The following is a 20,967-nucleotide window of genomic DNA, read 5'->3' as shown; positions in this document are numbered from 1 at the left end:
GGGAATTCTATGATGCTAAGCTGGGGCTGTTCTCCTTGCGAATCGAGACAATAGTGAGCCAAAAGAATGAAGAAACAGCCAAAGCAAATGTTTTCTTTGCTGGTGACACACGCACATTCCTGAAATGACACAGAACAGATTATTCTTTTTGAGTACTGTACATCTTTTGAAATTTGCATGTTTGTTAACTGCTAAAATGGCACGGTGGTTAGCACTGCTGCCTCACAGCACCAGGGACCCGGGTTCGATTCCAGCTTGGGTGACCGCCAGTGTGGAGTTTGCAATTTCTCCCCGTGTCTATGTGGATTCCCTCTGGGTGCTCCGGTTTCCTCCCAAAGTCCAAAGGTGTGCAGGTTAGGTGGATTGACCATGCTAAAATTGCCCCTTAGTTTCCACAGGTGTGCAGGTTGGGTGGGGTTACAGGAATAGAGTGGGGGGAGTGGACCTAGGCAGGGTGCTCTTTCGGGGGGTCGGTGCAGACCATGGCCTCCTTCTGCACTGTAGTGATTCGATGGATAAAACATGATTTAGAGAAAAGATTGAGGATTTAGAGAAAGATTGAGGGGACATTTGCTTGAGGTAATCAGAACAACAAGGGGTCTGGACAGCGTAGACAGGGAGAAATTGTTCCCATTGGTGGAAAGTTCAAGAATCAGAAGACTCTGAATTGAGGTGACAGGCAAAAGGCCAGAGGCCAGATGAGAAAAAAGCTTTTCGGAAAGCAAGTGGTTGAGATCTGGAGGATGGTGAGTCTCTGGAACTCTCTTCCTCAGGAGTCTTTGAATATTTTTGCGGCAGAGTTGGATAGATTCTTGATGAACAAAGGGGTGGCAGATTATTGGGGGTCGGCAAGAATGTGGTGTTGAGGTTACAAACAGATCAGCCATGACCTTATTGACTGGCAGAGCAGGCTCGAGGGGCCGAGTGGCCTAATCCTACTCCTGATTCGCATGTTTGTATGGATGGAATGCATTCCTGAAGGATCATGGAGGCAGATTCAACTGAGCCTTTCAAAAGGAATGGATAAGAAACTGAGAGTGAAAATGTGGGAGGGCTATGGGGAAAGAGCAGATAGTGGGGGGCGGGCGGGGGGGGGGGGCAGTGTTGGGGGTGGTACTACCAGTTAAGCCGCTCTTACAGATAGCTGGCCTGGACACAATGGCCTTTTTCTGTGCTGTAACCATTCTGTCATTCCACAATGTGGCAATGATAAGGGGCGGGATTCTCCGTGCCCCGACGCTGATATCGTAATCGGCGATCGGGAGGAGAATCGACACCGACACCCAGACGGATTCTCCCGTACCCCATTTTCCCAGATCCTTTTATATTCCTCTTTTTCAAATATGTATCCTTCGTGTTGTGCAGGAAATGAATGCCCTCCTCAGGGAGCCTCCCAGACAATCGGGTAGAGTTGGCAGGGCAAAGGTAGAAATTTGTCCCTTGCGTGCCAAGAAAGTTTCCTAATGTATTGGAATTTTATTGCTGCTGTATTTGGTCAGCTTCAGGCCCAGTAATACCAGAAGCCTGAATATATTTAAAGCCAGTCATATTGTACTTTACTTAAAAGCTATTGGTAAAAATTCAAAGAGGAAGCAGCAATACTAAAATGAGTTGCAATTTGATCTGGACCAAACTTCCTTGTGTAAAAGTTGACACTTTCTCCTCTCCACCTCAGCCCCCACTCTTTAAGCTGATGGTGTCACAGGCTTGACTTTGATGTGTAAAAGTGTTACTTTGTGACTCTGGAGGGGAAATAAAAAGGAGCAGAGGCTGCTTGAAGTTCAGAAAAGCTCTTGCATTGCCTGCAGTTCAGTCTTGGTCACACCGAGCAGAAGAGTTTCTGAGGAAGAGCTGGAAAATGGAGACTCCTATGCCGCAGTATCAAAGCTATTTCACGTTCGCGAGTGATGTTAACTCAGATGGGCTTTCCGACTGGAGCTCCATCATTTCAGAGCTCGGCTGTGAAGGCTTCACATACTGGGACTGTGTCCCTTCAGAATCTGATTGTAATGGGCTATCAGACTGGAAAACTTCCAGTTCAGAGTCGGACAGTTTCACTGACTCCACGTCGCACAGCCTCTCTCCAGCATCTTCCATCGACTCATACAGATTTTCACCTCCGTTTGTACCTTGCACGCCCGGCCAGGAGGCCCACAGCAGCTCCTGGGAGACCGGAAGCCTCCCATCTCTGTCAGAGGAGCGGCTGGACGCTGGGCAACGGGTGAGGAAGACCAGGTCGCGCTACCCAGGGAGGCAACGGCAAAACGCCAGCGAGAGAGAGAAGCTGAGGATGAGGGGCCTGGCCAAGGCCCTGCACAACCTGAGGACGTACCTGCCTCCGTCGGTGGCGCCGGCGAGTCAGAGCCTGACCAAACTGGAGACCCTGCGCCTGACCATCCGCTACATCTCGCACCTGACTGAGCTGCTGAATTTGAGCGAGGAGGGCCCGTCGGAGGGCAGGGACACTGAAAGCAAATGCCAGGTGTGCCCGCGGGGCCTGGGCTGGTGCCAGGACAAGTCAACGAGTGCTGCACCAGGGTGCCTGGCTCACCCAGGGGATTTGATTATGAATGGTGACAATCCTGTGCCAGCAGACTTTCAGGATGTACTGTTCTGTCAGGTATGTCAGCCATTTTATTTCATTTGCAATACCTATTCGCAGTTACCAAGCCAAATTAAAACACATTCCCTCTGGAAGAATCGTTAAAAAAATAAGAAAATAAATGAAGGAAAATAAGGGGTTTTGGAGCAGTCTGCAGGAGTGTCTTGCTGACAAATGCATGATGATTGAGTCATACGAAGCAGGCAGGTTTGATGTTCAATCGCCTGAGTCTATGCTGATTTCAGCCAGGGTGAGAGTGGGTGTAACTTAATTGTCAGTAGCACTCAAGGGCAAGAGATGGAGGAATAAAACATTGGCGGGTTTGCAGCTCTCCTCTGTCCACTGACTCGGCTGGGTGCGAGTCAGTGTCGGCCAAGGCCAGGGTTGGGCATGGTCATGATGTCTTCCATGCTGCCTCGCTCGCTGGGCTCCCTCAAGAAGAGGTGGCACCCGTTCAAGGGGGTGACGGGTTGTTATTAACTGCGGAAGCAGGAAGAGCCCGAGAAGTCAGGAGAGGAGGGGTGGTGAACAATTTGGGATTAATATTGCACCGTGTGCATAAAAGCTCATGGTCTGTCCTCATTGCTAAATATTCTCTCTTTTTACAGAGTTTCACAGAAAATACAGAGAATCTGCAGCTGGACTCTTGGTTTCCATGACAACATTTGGACCTCGCAGCCGCCTCTTGAGAAATAAGTCTTATTAAAAACTATATTAATTTAAGTATTTTTTCCCTGTCTGTACATAACTTGAATTCTGAAAATTATTTTGATATTTTATATATTAAATTAAATGGTTTTGATTTTGCAATACTTACTGTGTAAAATTAAATAAAAATTGTCACTATCACACTCTCATGATTTTTTTTTCTAATTTATCAGTTCTATTGTAGTACACATTGCTGTAAAGGTTCCGCTTATTCTTGCTAAATAAGCACTACATATCCTTGTTTCCATCCCCCACCCCACCGACATCCCAACTGTGCTGAAATCAAGGGATTATTTTTAACTCGCCCCTCCCTACAACTTGGTAAGAACAGAGGAATAGGATTAGGCCTCATACCTGTTCCCCCCTTCATTAAGGCCTGAGCTCTACTCTAGTGAATTAGTGAACAGGGAAATATGATAAGGTACAATTCGCTGGAGGGCAGTGGCTGGCAAGCCTGAGAGGGGCGGAGTGGGTAACAAGAATGGAGGGTGTGGCGCAGAGGACCCCAGTTCAATCCCGGCCCTGGATCAATGTCCGTGTGGCGTTTGTACATTCTCCCCGTGTCTGCTTGGGTCTTATCCCGACAACTCCAAAAGATTTGCAGCGTAGGTGGATTGGCCACGCTAAATTGCCCCTTAATTGGAAAAAGAAAAGAAGCTGGAGGAGCAGCCTACAGGCTGTTGCGGGGGTTTCACAGCTATTCGACTATAGTGATCCTCACTCTCAACTGACCAGATGATATTCAGAGTCTCAGTTCAAAATACTTTATTCAAGCTACAGCAGGGGAGTTAAACAACCACCATGTAGCTTGTAAGCTCCCCGAACAAGGAAAATACAGGGCAATTATCCCTGGCATAACTTCCAAGTAATTAACACATAGCAATCAAAAGAATGCATTTTGGACGAGATCTACCGGCCTTGCCGCACTCTCGTTTGGGAGAATGGGGGCGCGGCAAGGCTGTTAGACGCTGGAAGTGGCCTCTTTTGGATCTACCTGGCTCGCCACGCCTCACGAGATCCAATTGGATCTCGTGAAATGTTGTGATCTGAATCCCAGCCATTGTGGGCGGGATCAATATTTGGCAAATCTGCACATTAGAGTGAGGCAGCTAGTCTCGGTCTAAAATGCAGCTCGCCTGATTTACCGAGGAATTGGGATCTTACCCCTTTGCCTCGGAGACCTTAGGCAAGCGCCGTTCAGGACAGGTCCCACAAACGGGGACCAGACAGATAGGCACTTGAGAAGGGTCTCCCGGGGTTCGGAGGCCTCTAGGTGGTTGCTCTCCGGGGAGGCTATCAGCCTGGCACTGCCAAGGTGCCCAGGTGGCACTGCCAATCTGGCAGAGGCACTGCCAGGCTGGCATTTTCTCTGCACCGGGATCAGGCCCAGGGGTCCACCCCCTTATAGGTGAGTTGGGGCTTTGGAGGGTCCAGTGGTCACGTCGGGGAGGGTCGCGAGATCGGTACGCCATTTAAAAATGGTCACGAACAGGGCGTTAGTCACAGCTAAATGTCTAAAGGCTCCCTCAATCCCTCTTTAGTTTTTAGTGAAGATTCAAAAAATTTATAAAAATGAGTTTAAGAAGACGTTGACGCTGCCACCCACGCCCAGCAGAATCGGCTGCTACTTGCGGCCTTGGTCGCGATGCTCGGCCTTTTCTTCCGAACTTGTGCCACTTTGACAGAGGTGTCGTAGAAGACTCCCAAACATCATCACGTCCGACACCTGAGACATGCAGCAGACAGAGAAAAATTACGGAAAATTAGGTGGATAGCAAGCTGAATAGTTTGGTAATGAAAATAGGGGGCGGGCGAGGGGCTGAGATTTCCACGCCCGCTCGCCCTCTGTAATTTTGAAGACTGGTGTGATGGCGTTGTGTTGCTGACCCAATGTCATCGCGCCCCATTTTATTGGTCGGGTGGCAGGGGATCGGCGGGGGCAGCCTGATTTGCGGCTGTAAAATCCAGCCCTCAGTCTTCTCTGCTGTCCCAGGCAGCCAAACAGCTCACACAATCCCAGAAGCGTTACGGCACAGGAGGGTGCCATTCGGCCCATCGTGTCTGCACCGGCTCTCCGAATGAACATCTTGACTTAGTGCCATTCTGCTGCCCTTCCCCTGTACCCCTGCACATTGGGCAAGATTTTCCGCGCCCCCTGCGGCGTGCATCACGGCGGCAGAGGCAGTCCGCCATCAGTCAGTGGTGGGATCTTCTGCTTCCGCCACTGTCAACTGAGTTCCCCATTCTCTGCACCCCTCAGTGCCAGGAAATACGCGACAGGGAAAGATCCCAACAGGGAGAATGGTCGGAAAATTGCATCCACTGTTTTTATTTAAAAATCATCGAATGCCCTCTCAAATGCCTCGATTGAATCTGTCTCCATCAAACTTCCAGGCAGCGCATTCCAGACCCCAACCACTAGCTGTGCAATAAAACATATTTTCACATCACATTTGCTTCTTTTTTCAAATCTGTGCCCTCTCATTCTGGATCCTTTTATGAGCAGGAACAGTGGGCGGGATCTCCGACCCCCCGCCGGGTCAGAGAATCGCCGGCGGGCGGCGTGAAACCCGCCCCGCCGCTCCGACACCGGTTGCCGAATTCTCCGGCGGCGGTTTTCGGGCGGGGGCGGGGATCACGCCTCGCCGGTCGGGGGCCGTTGGCAGAGGCCCCCCCAGGCAATTCTCCCGGCCCCGATGAGCCGAGCAGCCACCCGTTTTCGGCCAGTCCCGCCGGCGTAAAATAGACATGGTCCATCCACGGGCACGCCTGTGCCGTGGGGGCACTCTTTCCCTCTGTGCCGGCCTCTGTAAGGCTCCGCCATGGCCGGCGCAGCGAAGAAACCCCCTGCGCATGCGCAGGAATCACGCCCGCGGTTCTGCGCATGTGCCAGAACATGCCGCCAGTCCTGCGCATGAGCCAAATCGCGCCGTCCCGCGGCCGCCCTTCGGCGCCGTTGGCGCGGCGCCAACCCTTCCAGCGCCAGCCTAGCCCCCGGAAGTGCGGAGGATTCCGCAACTTCCGGGCGGCCCGACGCCGGAGTGGTTCGCGCCGTTCTTGGAGCCGACGTCGGGCCATCCCGCCAAGTGCGGGAGAATCCCGCCCAGTATCTCACATCTGTACAATCCACTCATCATTTTGAACATCCCTGTCAAATCTCCTCTCAGCCATCTTCTCTCCACGGAGAACATTCTCAAACTCTCCAATTTATCCTCATAAATGAAGTTTCTCATCCCTCGAGCCATTCTAGTAAACCTCGTCTGCACTCTCTCCAATACATTCAAATCTTTCCTAGTGTGGTGGCCAGAACTGTGCACAATGGGTTGTATTCCCCGGTCGCCGACGCCGAAATTGTGTTTGGCGATAGGCCGCAGAATCCAAATTCCCGACAGAATCAGGGGCGGCGCCACCTCCGCGATGCTCCAAAGCATCACGTATCCACGGCCTAAGGCCATTGCCTGAGGCCCACCCCGCTATGCTCCGCCCCCGACCGGCCGAGTTCTCAATGGCGTGGAAGGCGAGTGGTCTCACCCATCAGCAGCTCAGCGTGGTGGCTGCAGACTCAGTCCAGCACCGCCACAGTCGGAGGAGGAGGAGGGCGAATCCGCGGGCAGAGGTGGACATATTCGGGGCTGTGGGCATGGTGGTGGGGCGGTCCGGGGAGCGCGAGCCGGCCGAAAGGGGGGAGACTATTTCGGGGGCCGGGTCCGCGAGCAGCATCTGCCATGAAGCACGACATGGCCATTGCAGGCCGCCCGCATGCGCGGCCACGGAACCGGCAATTCTCTGGGCCATATCGGCAGCTGGAGCCGGGTGCTCTACAATGCGTCCCTGCTAGCCCCCCCAGAACGGAGAATCGGTGGCTGTCTCACGACGATTTTTCCGTCGTGAAACGCCACCGTTTTCACGTCAGCGTGGGGTCTTAGTTTCCAGAACGGAGAATCCAGCCCAATATTCCAGCCGAGGTCTAACTCGTGACTTGCATAAGTTCAGCGTAATCTCCTTGCTCCTGTACTCGATGCCCCTAATAATAAAGGCCAGAATACTCTCCGGAATTCTCCGAGCCCGCGGCGCGGTCGCCGCTTCGCCGGTTGGGGGCCGTTGAAAGCGGTGCCCGCGGCGATTCTCCGCGCCCGAAGGCCGAGTGCCCGCCGAGTCCCGCCGGCGTGGCTTGCATATGGTCCCACCCAGTGGGACTTCGGCATTCTGGCTGCGGGGGCCATCCTGGTGGGGGGGGGGGGGGATCTGACTCCAGGGGGGCCTCCACGGTGTCCAAGCCCACGATCGGAGGCTACCGATCGGCGGGCGTGCTCATTCCGGGGGGCGACCTATGATCCTCCGCGCCGGGCCCCTGTAGGGATCCGCCATGTTGCCCGGGGGCCGGCGTGGAGCCGGCAACCACGCGCATGTGCCGGCGCGGAGCTGGCCGTGGCGCGCATGCGCGGACTCCCGCCGGCCATGTAGGGCTGCTTCGGCTTCGGAGCAGCGCACAGCACTCCGCCACCATTCTAGCCCCCGAAGAAGAGGAGAATTATTGGGCCTGAAGGCCCATTGATGCCGTCGTCGCTCGTGCCGGTTTTGACGCCAGCGTCAACATTTGGCCGCGATATCGGTGAATCCCGGCCATATGCTTTAGTACCTGCTCTCTCCACGTGTCCTGTCCCCTTCAGTGATCTATGCACATATACACCCAGTCCCTCTGCTCCAGCACCCCCACTAAGAAATTTACCCCTTATTTTATATTAACTCTCCATGTTTTCCCTCCCAAAATGCATCACTTCTTTCTACTTCACATTGAACTTCAGCTGCCAACTATCTGCTCACTCCACCAACTTGTCCACGTCCTTTTGAAGCTCTACACAGTTTACTTCCAGGTTTTGAGTCATTTGTACCCTGCCAACCAAGAGCTAAATCATTAATATATAACAGGAAACGCAAGGAGCCGAATGTCGACCCCTGTGGAACCCCACGACAAACCTTCCTCTGGTCTGAAAAAGATCCATAAGACCATAAGACATAGGAGCAGAATTAGGTCATTCGGTCCATCGAGTCTGCTCCGCCATTCAATCATGGCTGAAATATTTCTCATCCCCATTCTCCTGCGTTTTCCCCATAACCCCTGATCCCCTTATTAATCAAGAACCTATCTGTCTCTGTCTTAAAGACACTCAGTGATTTAGCCTCCACTACTTTCTGCGGCAAAGAGTTCCACTGATTCACCACCCTTTGGCTGAAGAAATTCCTCCTCATCTCAGTTTTAAAGGATCGTCCCTTCAGTCTGAGGCTGTGCCCTCGGGTTCTAGATTCCCCTACTAGTGGAAACATCCTCTCCTCGTCCACTCTATCTGGGCCTCTCAGTATTCTGTAGGTTTCAGTGAGATCCCCCCTCATCCTTCTAAACTCCATCGAGTACAGACCCAGAGTCCTCATATGACAAGTCCATTCTTGTGAACCTCCTCCAAGGCCAGCACATCCTTCCTCAGATTCTGGGCCCAAAACCGCTCACAATACTCCAAATGGGGTCTGACCAGAGCCTTATACAGCCTCAGAAGTACATCCTTACTCTTGTATTCTAGTATTCTTGTATCCACTGACTGTTACTCTCTGCTCTATTTGAAACATAAAACTGGCATCATCTAATCGCTACTTTCTGATCGGATCTGCTTTCCACCTCGATGATATCCTGCATTATTTGGTAAATGTGATGATTTACATAATCATGCTTTGATTGAGAAATTTTCCACAACAGGAAAGCACGGTTAAAAAGGTTATGGGTTCCAAAATGTAATAACTGGCACGGTCACTGTGTTGAGTTCTGTCTTCCATCACCTGACCCCAAATAAATCATTCGGTCACCCCTCAACCTCCGACTTTCTAATGAAAACAGTGTCATAATATACACCAGTATATCATGGTGCAGATACACACACACTGATGGACACACAGCAAGACCAATCAACACACACAACACCGCAGCCAATCACCAGTTAGAGTACACTCACTATAAAGACAGGGGGCATCAGAATTCCCGCTCATTCGGGATGCAGCCTCCTAGAAGGACAGAGCTTACAGCTTACAGCACAGATCTTCACCATGTGCTGAGTGCATAGACTGGTTCGGACAGGCATATGTCTTTAGTTTAATCTAACATCATGTCAACCCACAGTGAAAGTATGTTCAACAGTTTCTAACTTAATAAAATAGTGTTGCACTATTTTAAGTGTTGGTGGCCTGTATGTGTTCCACGGATCCAGAGCACCCAACACATCAAACAGTCCGAGTCAATTCAGCCTCTCCACATAGCTCACACCCTCCAGACCAGGCAACATCCTGGTAAACCTCCTCTGCACCCTCTCCAAAGCCTCCACATCCTTCTGATAGTGTGGCAACCAGAATTGTGCGCAATATTCCAAGTGTGGCCTTATCAAGGTTCTATACAACTGTAGCATGACCTGCCAGTTTTTATACTCGATGCCGCATCAATGAAGGCAAGCATTCCGTATGCTTTCTTGACTACTTGTGTTGCCATCTTCAAAGATCTGTGGACATGCACGCCATTACTGAAAAATAATATTTCAAGTAGAGTGGTTAAGGATATGTTAATGGCAGTTGAAAATGGGTCTTTCGCTGATAAAAAGCTTGTGTATTAAAACTGCATAGGCAATTTGCACATCCGTCTCCTCGGAGGCTGAAAAATGTATTAAAGGATGCAGGGGTAAGGGATGAAGACTATACTAAACTGATAGAACAGGTTAGTGATTGCTGTGAATTTGTAGGAAGTACAGAAGGACACCAGCACGACCGATAGTAACCCTACCTTTGGCCAGTGATTTTAACAACATTGTGGCTGTGGACCTTAAGATCTGGGTAAGGCCATTTTTCCAAAAGGACAACTACCAAAAGTTGGTACAAAGGTGACATACTTGCCTGAAGGGTCTAGTCAATGGAAGGATGCAATTGTTATTAGAGCAGGGAAGGCCACTGGAAAGTATAAACATTGGTTGAATGTACAGCATTCAGGGGAGGGAGTTAAGACAATGGATTGGGAACATGAAGTTCAAAAATGGAGGTCACAGGAATGCAGTGCCAGTTCAGATAATACATCGGTTAGTGAACAGGTCCGCAGGAAAAAGTCGAGAATTTTGAAAGGACATCCCACAGCAGATCGGAAAGATCAAGCAGTAGCAGTATAGAACAAGTTACCAGGCGGGAGAGGGGACGTAGTTTATCAAAGTCTCGGAACATGAGTAAGACTACGAATACTAATTGGAGTAGAAGCCCACATGCACGTGAGATTTTGGTGACTTCCAATAAATTATATGAAAAGTTATCAAAGATGCTAAACAGCAAGAACTGCATAGTTGGAGTGAATTTGGGGTACACACGGAAGTACCGGATAGGGGACAAAGAGCTCTGTCCCACAGATGGATTTGCACGGAAAAAGTTCTTCCGGATGGAACTTATAAGGCAAAGGCCAGGCTTGTGGCAAGGGGATTTGAAGAAAGCTTAGAAGATCAGGATTTAAGGGTAGATTCACCTACAGCAGGAAAGGTTAATTTTAAAGATCTTCTTTTAGCCACAAAGGCATGGGAATGCAAATCTATAGATATGAAAGCTGCCTTCTTGCAGGGGCATCAGCTCCAGAGAGACACTTTCTCCGTCCTCCTAAAGAAGCAGCTAATACAGAAGGGGTATTTTGGAAATTGAACAAATATGTATGTGGTTTAAATGTTGCATCTAGAGTCTGGTATTTTTCGGTAAGGTCAGTTTTGTTAAAGTTAGGCTGTTACCAGTTGAAAGTAGATCCGGTAATGCTTTACTGGCACTATAAAGGGAGCCTTTCTGGCATCTTTATGATGCATGTCAAATAATTTTTGTGGGGTGGGACTAGTGATTTTGAAGCTTTTGTAATCTCTGGTTTGAGGAAAGAATTCAGGGTCGGAAGTCAGGCTTCCGGTGCATTTAAATATATTGGACTGGAAATCGGACAGACTAAGTTAGGGGCAACTTTACGTCAGCAATCTTATTTGGAAAGCATCAGCCCAATAGCAATTAGTCGTGGCCGAGTTTCACAGAAGGATGCAAGGTTTCAAAGATGGAAAACGAGCAACTGCGAAGTTTAATTGGGCAACTGAATTGGTTGGGTAGACAGACTAGACCGGACGTGAGTTTTGATGTCTTAGAGTTGAGTACAAAAATGAATGATCCCAAAGTGGAAGACATAATAAGAGCAAATAAAGCGTTTGGCCAAACTAAAAGTGCAGGAGTGTGTTTTGAGGTTTCCGGTTTGAAATGAAATGAAATGAAAATCGCTTATTGTTACAAGTAGGCTTCAAATGAAGTTACTGTGAAACGTCCCTAGTCGCCACATTCCGGCGCCTGTTCGGGGAGGCTGTTACGGTTTTAGGTGACCTTAGGCACTTGAAATTCATAATTTATAGTGACGCGTCCTATACAAATCAAGCACAGGAGGTTTTATAATTTTCCTCCTGGGGAACAATGGTAAATGTTGTCCTCTTGTGTGGGAAACAAAGAAAATAAGGAAAGTGGTCGAAAGCACTTTGGCTGCTGAGACATTAAGCTTTGTAGAGGCGGCGGATATGGCCTTTTATATATCTCAGATATTGACAGAAATTTAACTTTTGGATATTGTTAATGAAGGGCGCCTGTTTCTGTGATTTTCTTTTCCAAAAAAAAAAAAAATTTGAAAGAAAAAGTAGGGGGGAAATTGCGTGTGTGTTTTTGAGTATCTTTAAATTTTGTTTTCACTTAATTATTTTTTTCTCCAAGGAAGGGGAGACTGTTAAGTAATGGGTTAAGAGTTAAGTAATACATTAAGAGACATTGCAATTAGTTGTCTCATTTATGTTAAGTATCCAATGATTGACACTGATATGTAAAGGGGCTTCAGGTGGCCCTTGTGTCAGGTGGTGTGTTGTTAGAGTTTTGTGCAGAGGCTGTGGAAGTGAAATAAATGGTGTTTGGTGAAAAGGTACAGGACTATTGACTCTTCATACAACGGTAACTAAAACGTATAACACATGGCTCCAAGGTGACCAAAGATGGGAACTAAACATTGAGGGCTCTTCAGTATTGAGGAAGGACAGACAGAAAGGAAAAGGTGCTGGAGTTGCATTTAATTTTTTTTAAATCTTTATTAGTGTCACAAGTAGGCTTCCATTAACACTGCAATGAGATTATTGTGAAAATCCCCTAGTCGCCACACTCTGGCGCTTGTTCGAGTACACTGAGGAAGATTTCAGAATGTCCAATTCACCTAACAAGCACATCTTTCGAGACTTGTGGGAGGAAATCGGAGCACCCGGAGGAAACCCACGCAGACACGGGGAGAACGTGCAGATGCTGCACAGACAATGACCCAAGCCGAGAATTGAACCGGGGTCCCTGGCGCTGTGAAGCAACAGTGCTAATCATTGTGCTACCATACCGCCCTCTTCACTGTTGATTAAAGAAGATATCGATGCAATATTGTGGAAAGATATTAGTACAGATGATATGAAATCTGTTTGGGGGGAGTTAAGAAACATCAAGAGGCAAAAAGATTTGTTGGGGTGGTATACAGACCACCAAACTGCAGTGGTAATGTTGGGAACAGCATTAGACAGGAAATAAGAGATGCATGTGATAAAGGAACATCTGTGATAATTGGTGACTAGAATCTGCATATAGATTGGGTGACTCAAATTAGTCACAGTACAATAGAGGAGGAATTTCTGGAGTGTAGACGGGATGGTTTCCTGGATCAATATGTTGAGGAACCAACAAGGGAAGAGGCCATCTTGGACTGGGTGTTGTGCAATGAGAAATGATGGACACGATTCCCCACTCCCGCGCCGGTTGGGAGAATCGCCTGGGTCGCCAAATTTTCCCGCGATGCCGGTCCGACACCCTCCCGCAATTCTCCCAAGTGGCGAGAATGGCCCCGTCGAATTCCGCGCGGCGCAGGCCAGAGAATCGCCTGAGACACCAAAAATGGCGATTCTCCGGCACCCCTGCTATTCTCAGGCCCGGATGGGCCGAGCGGCCAGCCCAAAATGGCGGGTTCCCTCCGGCGCCGTCCACACCTGGTCACTGCCGGCGGGAACAGCGTGGGAACGCTGGGGGGGGGGGCGGCGTGCGGGGGGGGGATCCTGCGCCGGGGGGGGGCCTCAAACGGGGTGTGTCCCGCGATCGTTGCCCACCGATCATTGGTCCATCCTCTCTGAAGGAGGACCTCCTTTCTTCCGCAGCCCCGCAAGATCCGTCTGACATCTTCTTGCGGGGCGGACTCGGAGAGGACGGCAACCACGCATGCGCGGATGACGCCAGTTATGCGGCGCCGCCTTTACGCGGCGCCAAGGCCTGGTGCGCGTAAATGACGTGGCGCCGCTCCTAGCCCATTATCGGGCCCTGAATCGGTCGGGATAGGGGCCATTTCGCGCTGTCGTGAACCTCAACAGCGTTCACGACGGCACGAACACTCTGCCTCCATTTTGGAGAATCCCGCCCGATGAGTTCGTCATCTAGTTGTGAGAGAACCCTTGAGGATGAGTGACCATACTATGTTAGAATTCTTTTATCATGGTGGATAGCGAGGTAGTTGATTCTGAGAGCAAGGTCCTGAACCGCAATAAAAGTAACTATGATGGTATGAGCGAGCAATGACGGACTGAGAAATAGTGATGGAAGGAAAAACAGTGAGCAGGCAATGGCAGCCATTCAGGGAATGAATAGGTGAACTCCAAAAGTTGTTTATTCCTATTTGGCGCAAAAGTAGAACGAGAACTGTGGTGAAATCATGGCTTACAAGGGAAATTAGAGACAGCATTAGATTCAAAGAAGAGGCATACAAGTTAGCAAGAAAAAGCAATAGACCTGAGGATTGGGAACAATTTAAAATTCAACAAAGGTGGACCAAGGGATTGATTAAGAAGTGGAAAATACAATGTAAGCGAACAGGGAACATAAAAACTGATTGTAAATGTTTCTGTAGGTAAAGAAAAAAGATTGATTAAAAACTAATGTAGGCCCCGGACAGTCAGAAACAGGGGAACTCATAACTGTGAACAAAGAAATGGCTGCGGAACTAAATTTGTACTTTGCTTCTGCCTTCACAAAGGAAGACATGAATAATGTAGCGGAAGTTCTGAGAAGCACAGGTTTTGGTGTGGAGCTGAAGGAAATTAGTATTAGTAAAGAAATGAAATTAGTGGGATTGAAGGCTGGGAAATCACCAGGGCCAGAAAATCCCAGAGTACTTAAGAAAGTGGCCCTAGAAATAACGGGCAGGATTCTCCAATCCCGCGGCAGAGTGTCCACGCCGTCGTAAACACCGTTGCGTTTTATGACGGCATGAACGGGCCGCTCCCACAACTAATTCTGGCCCCTACAGGGTAGTGTCTTGAGATGGATAAAAAGTTAGAATAAATGAGTCTTTTTCTAATTGGCAGGCAATGACTAGTGGGGTACCACAGGGATCTGTGATAGGACCATAGCTATTCACATTATATATTAATGATTTGAACGAGGGAGGGCAGCACGGTGGGACAGTGGTTAGCACTGCTGCCTCATGGTGCCGAGGTCCCAGGTTCGATCCCGGCTCTGGGTCACTGTCCGTGAGGAGTTTGCGCATTCTCCCCGTGTTTGCGTGGTTTTCACCCCCACAAACTAAAGATGTGCAGGGTAGGTGGATTGGCCACGCTAAATTGCCCCTTAATTGGAAAAGGATACACTAAATTTAGACAAAAATCAAAAAAAATGATTCGGACGAGGGGACTAAATGTATTGGGTGGGACTCTCCGGAGAATCGCCGCCAATCGGGCGTGTGCGGTCAATGCGGCGCCAGTGGGGAGCCATTGAAAGAGGCCCCCATGGCAATTCTCCAAGTGCAGCTGGCCGAGTTCCCACCAGCGTGGTTCTCTCATGGTTCCACCCGGCGGGCACTCGGCTTGGCGGCTGCGGACTCAATCTGGGGGGTGGCCTATCTTCTTGGTGCCGGTCCATGGTGTGGGTCGGCCATGTCGCGCAGGGTGGCCGACACAGGCCGCCACCATGCGCATGCGCGGACCCCCGACCGGATGTGCAGGGCCCCATATCGGCAGCCGGAGCTAGCCCCTTGCAGGTAGGAGATTCACTCTGGACTTTCTCCAGCTAAGTCCAGAGTGATTTGCCTGTGTTTTTTTGTCGGCGTAGGAACAGAGCCCCATTATTGGCAAATCCCACCCATTATCTTTGCAGTTAATACAAAGTTGAGTGGGAGGGTGAGCTGTGAGTAGGATGCAGAGAAGCTTCAGCGGGATTTGGACAGGTTGAGTGAGTGAGTGGGCAGATGCATGGCAGGTGCAGTATAATGTGGATAAATGTGAGGTTATCCGCTTTGGTAGCAAAACTAGGAAGGCAGATTATTATTTGAATGGGTGTAAATGAAGTGGTGGATACTCAGTGAGACCTTGGTGTCCTCGTGCAACAGTCGCTGAAATTAAGCGCGCAGGCACAGCAGGTGGTAAAGAAGGCAAATGGTAGGTTGGCCTACATAGCGAGAGGATTTGAGTATAGGAATAGAGATGTTTTACTGCAATTGTATAGGGCCACACCTGGAGTATTGTGGGCAGTTTTGGTGACCTTATCTAAGGAAGGATGCTCTTGCTGTGGAGGGAGTGCAGCGAAAGATTACCAGGCTGATTCCTGGGATTACGGGACCGTCATATGAGGAGACACTACAACGGTTAGGTTTATATTCTATGAGATCTCCTCTCACTCTATTCATTCGAGATTAGAAGAGTGAGAGGAGATCTCATAGAAATTCTAACAGGATTAGACAAGGTAGATTCAGAAAGAATGTTCCTGGTGGTGGGGGAGTCCAGAACTAGGGGGCATAGTTTGAGGATAAGGGGTAAACCTTTTAGGACTGAGGTGAGGAGAAATTTCTTCACCCAGAGAGCGGTGAACCTATAGAATTCGCTACCACAAAAAGTAGTTGAGGCCAAAACGTTGTGTAATTTCAAGAAGAAATTAGATGTAGCTCTTGGGGCTAAAGGGATATGGGGGGGAAGGCGGGATCAGGGTATTGAACTTGATGATCAGCCATAATCATAATGAATGGCGGAGCAGGCTCAAAGTGCCGAATGGCCTCCTCCTGCTTCCATTTTCTATGTTTATGCTATATTAGCATTCTGGAGCAGCGTCTTTGAGGAGCATCCAGTGCTGAGTAAAACAAGCATTTTGTTGCTATTGCCCTTCACGACGACCTACATATGCGTGGTTGGATTTTCCATCCTCACAAAGCTGAAGACAGCACAAAGGAACGGGCTGAACTCTGCACCTGGTATGCACATTGCCCTCTCCACCTGTGAACCTGATTGGAGTGAGATCGGGAGGACCAAGCAGGCTCACCTGTCGCAGTAAAGGGAAACAAAAATGGTGTGTGGCGAAGGTCGGCCAGTTGGCAAAAGTGGGTCCCGGGAAATATAGTTTGAAAAACATTAGTTTAATGGATGCGACAGTTTTGGAACATCACAATAAATCTATTGTTCCTGTGTTACAACTCAAAGGGGATAAATGCCAGGTTTTGAATTCTAATTTAGTTCCTGCTGATCTCAGTGGAACTACAGTGAGGGACTGGGCCCAGCGTCATTAAGTTAAGAGGGCAGCACAGTGGCGCAGTGGTTAGCACTGTTTCCTCACGGCACCGAGGACCAGGGTTCAATCCCGGCCCCGGGTCACTGTCTGTGTGGAGTTTGCACATTCTTCCTGTGTTTACGTGGGTTTCACCCCCACATTCCAAAGATAATAATAATCTTTATTGTCACAAATAGGCTTACATTAACACTGCCATGACGTTACTGTGAAAAGTCCCTAGTCGGCGCCGAATGGGTACACAGAGGGAGAATTCAGAATGTCCAAATTACAGATGTGCAGGTTAGGTGGATTGGCCACACGAAATTGCCCCTTAGTTAGAAAAAAATAATTGGGTACTCGAAATTAGATAAAAAGAGGGTGGTGCAGTGGTTAGCACTGTTGCCTCACGGCGCTGAGGACCTGGGTTCGATCCCGTGTGGCGTTTGCACATTCTCCACGTGTCGGCATGGGTTTCAGCCCCACAACCCAAAGATGTGCGGTGTAGGTGGATTGACTACGCTACATTTCCCCTTAATTGGAAGAGAAAGAATTGGATACTTTAAATTTAAAAAAAAGTTATGGATCAGAGCTATCCTGATTTGGAAATGTTGACGTTACTTCAGTGTCGCAGGGTCAAAATTCGGGAACCTTTTCTCCAATAGCATTGTGGGTGTACCTACGCCACTGCAACGGTTTAAGAAGACAGCTCACCACCGCTTTCTCAAGGGCAATTGAGGATGGACAATAAATGCTCACATCCCATGAATGAATAAAAATTATTGAGCTGCGATCCTGTTATGAATAGCTGTAGCGAACCCTGCTGGACAATATATGTGTTTCGATGTTAGTTGAGAGCCAAACTGGGCTCAACTATGCTGCACTGCATTGCCAAATCGCTGACGAGTGCTCATAGTTAAGGAGAGGTGCCCAGCAGATAGTCGGAACTAGTGGAACCGTACTCCAGCAATAGTCAACACTTTTGGGAGAGCAGTGGAAAAAATACCGAACACGTTGAGTCGAGGTTAATTAGCTGATTTCCATTTTAAATTCACCTCTCACACCAGTCAGCTTAAAGCAATTCACAGCAAGGTGGTGTTTATTGATGGGGGGCACACACAGCCTCTTTGATGTGGGAACCCACTTTCAGTACTTGCTGCTTTTCTAGTTCAGTCAATTAAAGAGTTCCTTGGATATGTAAATGGCCCAAAATACTTCCATTAGCATGTTTGTGTGAAGACATTGACCTGTCCGCTGTGTTTATGTTGTCTGATGTTAGGCCAAGTTGTGTCACAGTATGCTGTGCCTCACCCACTGAAAACAGGCTTTTACATTTTCTCAAGTTGAAAACCATGTAAAAGATTTACCCAGCACTATAACGCGTCGATCGCTATCCCTTGTCGCTAAATAACAACAGGGACGGCAGAGTGGCATGGTGGCACTGCTGCCTCACAACGCCAGGGATGACCCGGGTTCAATTCCGGCCTCCCGTGACTGTGTGGAGTCGGCACGTTCTGCCCGTGTCTGCGTGGGTTTCCTCCGGGTGCTCCGGTTTCCTCCCACAGTCCAAAGATGTGCAGGTTAGGTGGAATGGCCGTGCTAAGATTGCCTCTTAGGGTGGGGTTGCAGGAATAGGACGAGGGTGGGGGGGGGGAGGTTGTGCTTAGGAGGGTGCTCTCTCAAAAGGGTCGGTGTGGGTTTCCTCCGGGTACTCCGGTTTCCTCCCACGAGTCCCGAAAGACGTGCTGTTAGGTGAATTAGACATTATGAATTCTCCCGCTGTGTACCCGAACAGGCGCCGGAGTGTGGCGACTAGGGGATTTTCTCCATGTCTTCAATGCAGTGTTAATGTAAGCGTATTTGTCACAATAATTAAGATTGTTATGAGACTCGATGGGCCAAACGGCTTCCTTCTGCAGTGTAGGGATTCTATCATTCTATGATTTTGATGGCAACTTTAATTTTGGAAATCCTGATTCATCACTTCACAGACTCATAATCAGACAAACATTGGCAGCAAAAGGAGATTTGAGGAAAGCTGAGTCAAGGTTTTATCAAGGAGATGTGCGTTCATCTCTTTCACCAAGTTTTTGGGACACTCGCCCTAATGTCTGTTTCTTTGGTTTGATAGCATTTTATAAAAAATGCCTGATCATGTTCCAGTGGAGGGGTGAAAGGTGTCTTTTAAATGCAAGAGGTTGTTGCTCTTGTAAGTGAAGGGAGAGAAGTGGACGAGGAAAGTTGATTGTCGGGGCCGGGGGGTGGGGGGGGCCGCACTGTGAGATCTGAAGGTTATAGCACAGGTGGAGATTACAGAAATAGGAAGGGGCAAGGGAGTTGAAAATAATTGGAACATTTTCTTGACATTAAGAGTGTAAGCGTCATTGCCCTTCGTCTTATACCAGATCACAAGATCTATGTAAATCTGAGTCTGTGGCTTGTCTTATTATTGGAACACCATGAACCACAGTGGTTAACTTTTTGCTTCACAGCGCCAGGGTCCCGGGTTCGATTCCCGGCTTGGGTCCCTGTCTGTGCGGAGTCTGCACGTTCTCCCCGTGTCTGCGTGGGTTTCCTCCGGGTGCGCCGGTTTCCTCCCATAAGTCCCGAAAGACGTGCTTGTTAGGTGAATTGGACATTCTGAATCCTCCGTCCGTGTACCCGAACAGGCTCCGGAGTGTGGCGACTAGGGGATTTTCACAGTAACTTCATTGCAATGTGTGATGCAAGCCTACTTGTGACAATAATAAAGATTATTATTAAACATTGGAATATGCCTTCGCAAAGAAGGTCTGGAGAGAGATGAGGTGTGTTTTGTCGAGATTCATCCTGAGCAGCTCCGTGACGCAGGACTCTGTGTTCTACGGGCTGTTCTCAGGGACGCTCACCGAGACAATCATCAGCTGTTGCTGGAGGATCATCAACTCGGTGAAAGGCATTCTTTGGTCCGGCTGAAACTTACTGGTCTTCCAGCACAAAGAGTTGTCCTCAACCGAGTGTTGCAGACTGGCACATTCCAAAGGCCAGGACTACGTGCTGCGGGACGCACTGGGGTGGCCACCACAGAGCCACAATGGGCAATGACCGCTGTCTAAAACCTTATAGCCATAGTGAGCTGAGGGGAGGGGAATTGTATAATTGTACCCCCTCGAGTTGTATGACTCACATTGAATATTACATGTATCTCAATTGTATTGAAGCACCTCAGAGTGTACTGATCTATGTCAACAACTTAAATACCATTGCACCATTTGTAATAACCAATTTGAAATGCCTTTAATTTTTTTTTGACTGCATTGAAGCACCTCAGGCGAGCAACATAATCTTGTCATCATATTTAGATCAGCATATCATGGTGCAATCACACACACACTGATGGACATGCAGTAGGACCAACCAACACACACACAACATCGCAGCCAATCACCAGTGAGAGCACACGCACTATAAAAACAGGGGACACTACAGTTCCCGCTCATTCCAGCAGCAGCCAGCTCAGAGCACCGAGCTCAGAGCCTGCCACCCAGACATTCACCATGTGCTGAGTGCCTCACCCAGATAGTGATAGGACAGGGTCCACAGATTAGCTGGTAATGCACGTACCCAAGTTAGCAGTGTGCTGTTACAGTTGAGTAGTTAATAAAATTGAGTTACACCATCTCCAGCCGTGTTGGATCGTTTGTACATCAGAACACCCAACACGACAGATCTATGTAGAGAACCTGGGGCGAAATTCTCCGGTATCGGCGTGATGTCCGCCGACCGGCGCCCAAAACAGCGCAAATCAGTCGGACATCGCGCCGCCCCAAAGGTGCGGAATCCTCCGCATCTTGGGGGGCCGAGCCCCAAACTTAAGGGGCTAGGCCCGCGCTGGACTAATTTCCGCCCCGCCTGCTGGCGGAAAAGGCCTTTGGTGCCCCGCCAGCTGGCGCGGAAATGACATCTCCGGGCGGCGCATGCGCGGGAGCGTTAGCAGCCGCTCACGGCATCCCCGCGCATGCGCTGTGGAGGGAGTCTCTTCCTCTTCCGCCATGGTGGAGACC

General features: G+C 49.2%; 1 protein-coding gene across 1 annotated transcript; it reads left to right on the top strand.

Annotated features, from left to right (window-relative positions):
- The first annotated feature begins 1,798 nt into the window (after positions 1-1,798).
- On the top strand, positions 1,799-3,438 carry LOC140387154 (uncharacterized). The gene is made up of 2 exons (XM_072470158.1): positions 1,799-2,620; positions 3,211-3,438. The coding sequence occupies exons 1-2, from the start codon at positions 1,859-1,861 to the stop codon at positions 3,259-3,261; spliced, it is 813 nt and encodes a 270-aa protein (XP_072326259.1). The 5' UTR covers positions 1,799-1,858; the 3' UTR covers positions 3,262-3,438.
- Positions 3,439-20,967: the final 17,529 nt, after the last annotated feature.

The sequence above is a fragment of the Scyliorhinus torazame genome, chromosome 12 (assembly GCF_047496885.1).
Source record: "Scyliorhinus torazame isolate Kashiwa2021f chromosome 12, sScyTor2.1, whole genome shotgun sequence".
Lineage (NCBI taxonomy): Eukaryota > Metazoa > Chordata > Chondrichthyes > Carcharhiniformes > Scyliorhinidae > Scyliorhinus > Scyliorhinus torazame.
The sequence above is the reverse complement of the archived record's forward strand: the minus strand, read 5'-3'. Positions and strand labels throughout refer to the sequence as shown.

Coding starts and splice junctions, on each gene's coding strand:
- LOC140387154 (XM_072470158.1), top strand. CDS start 1,859: ATGGAGACTCCTATGCCGCAGTATCAAAGCTATTTCACGTTCGCGAGT. Junction 2,621..3,210: donor AGGATGTACTGTTCTGTCAG/GTATGTCAGCCA, acceptor CTCTTTTTACAG/AGTTTCACAGAAAATACAGA.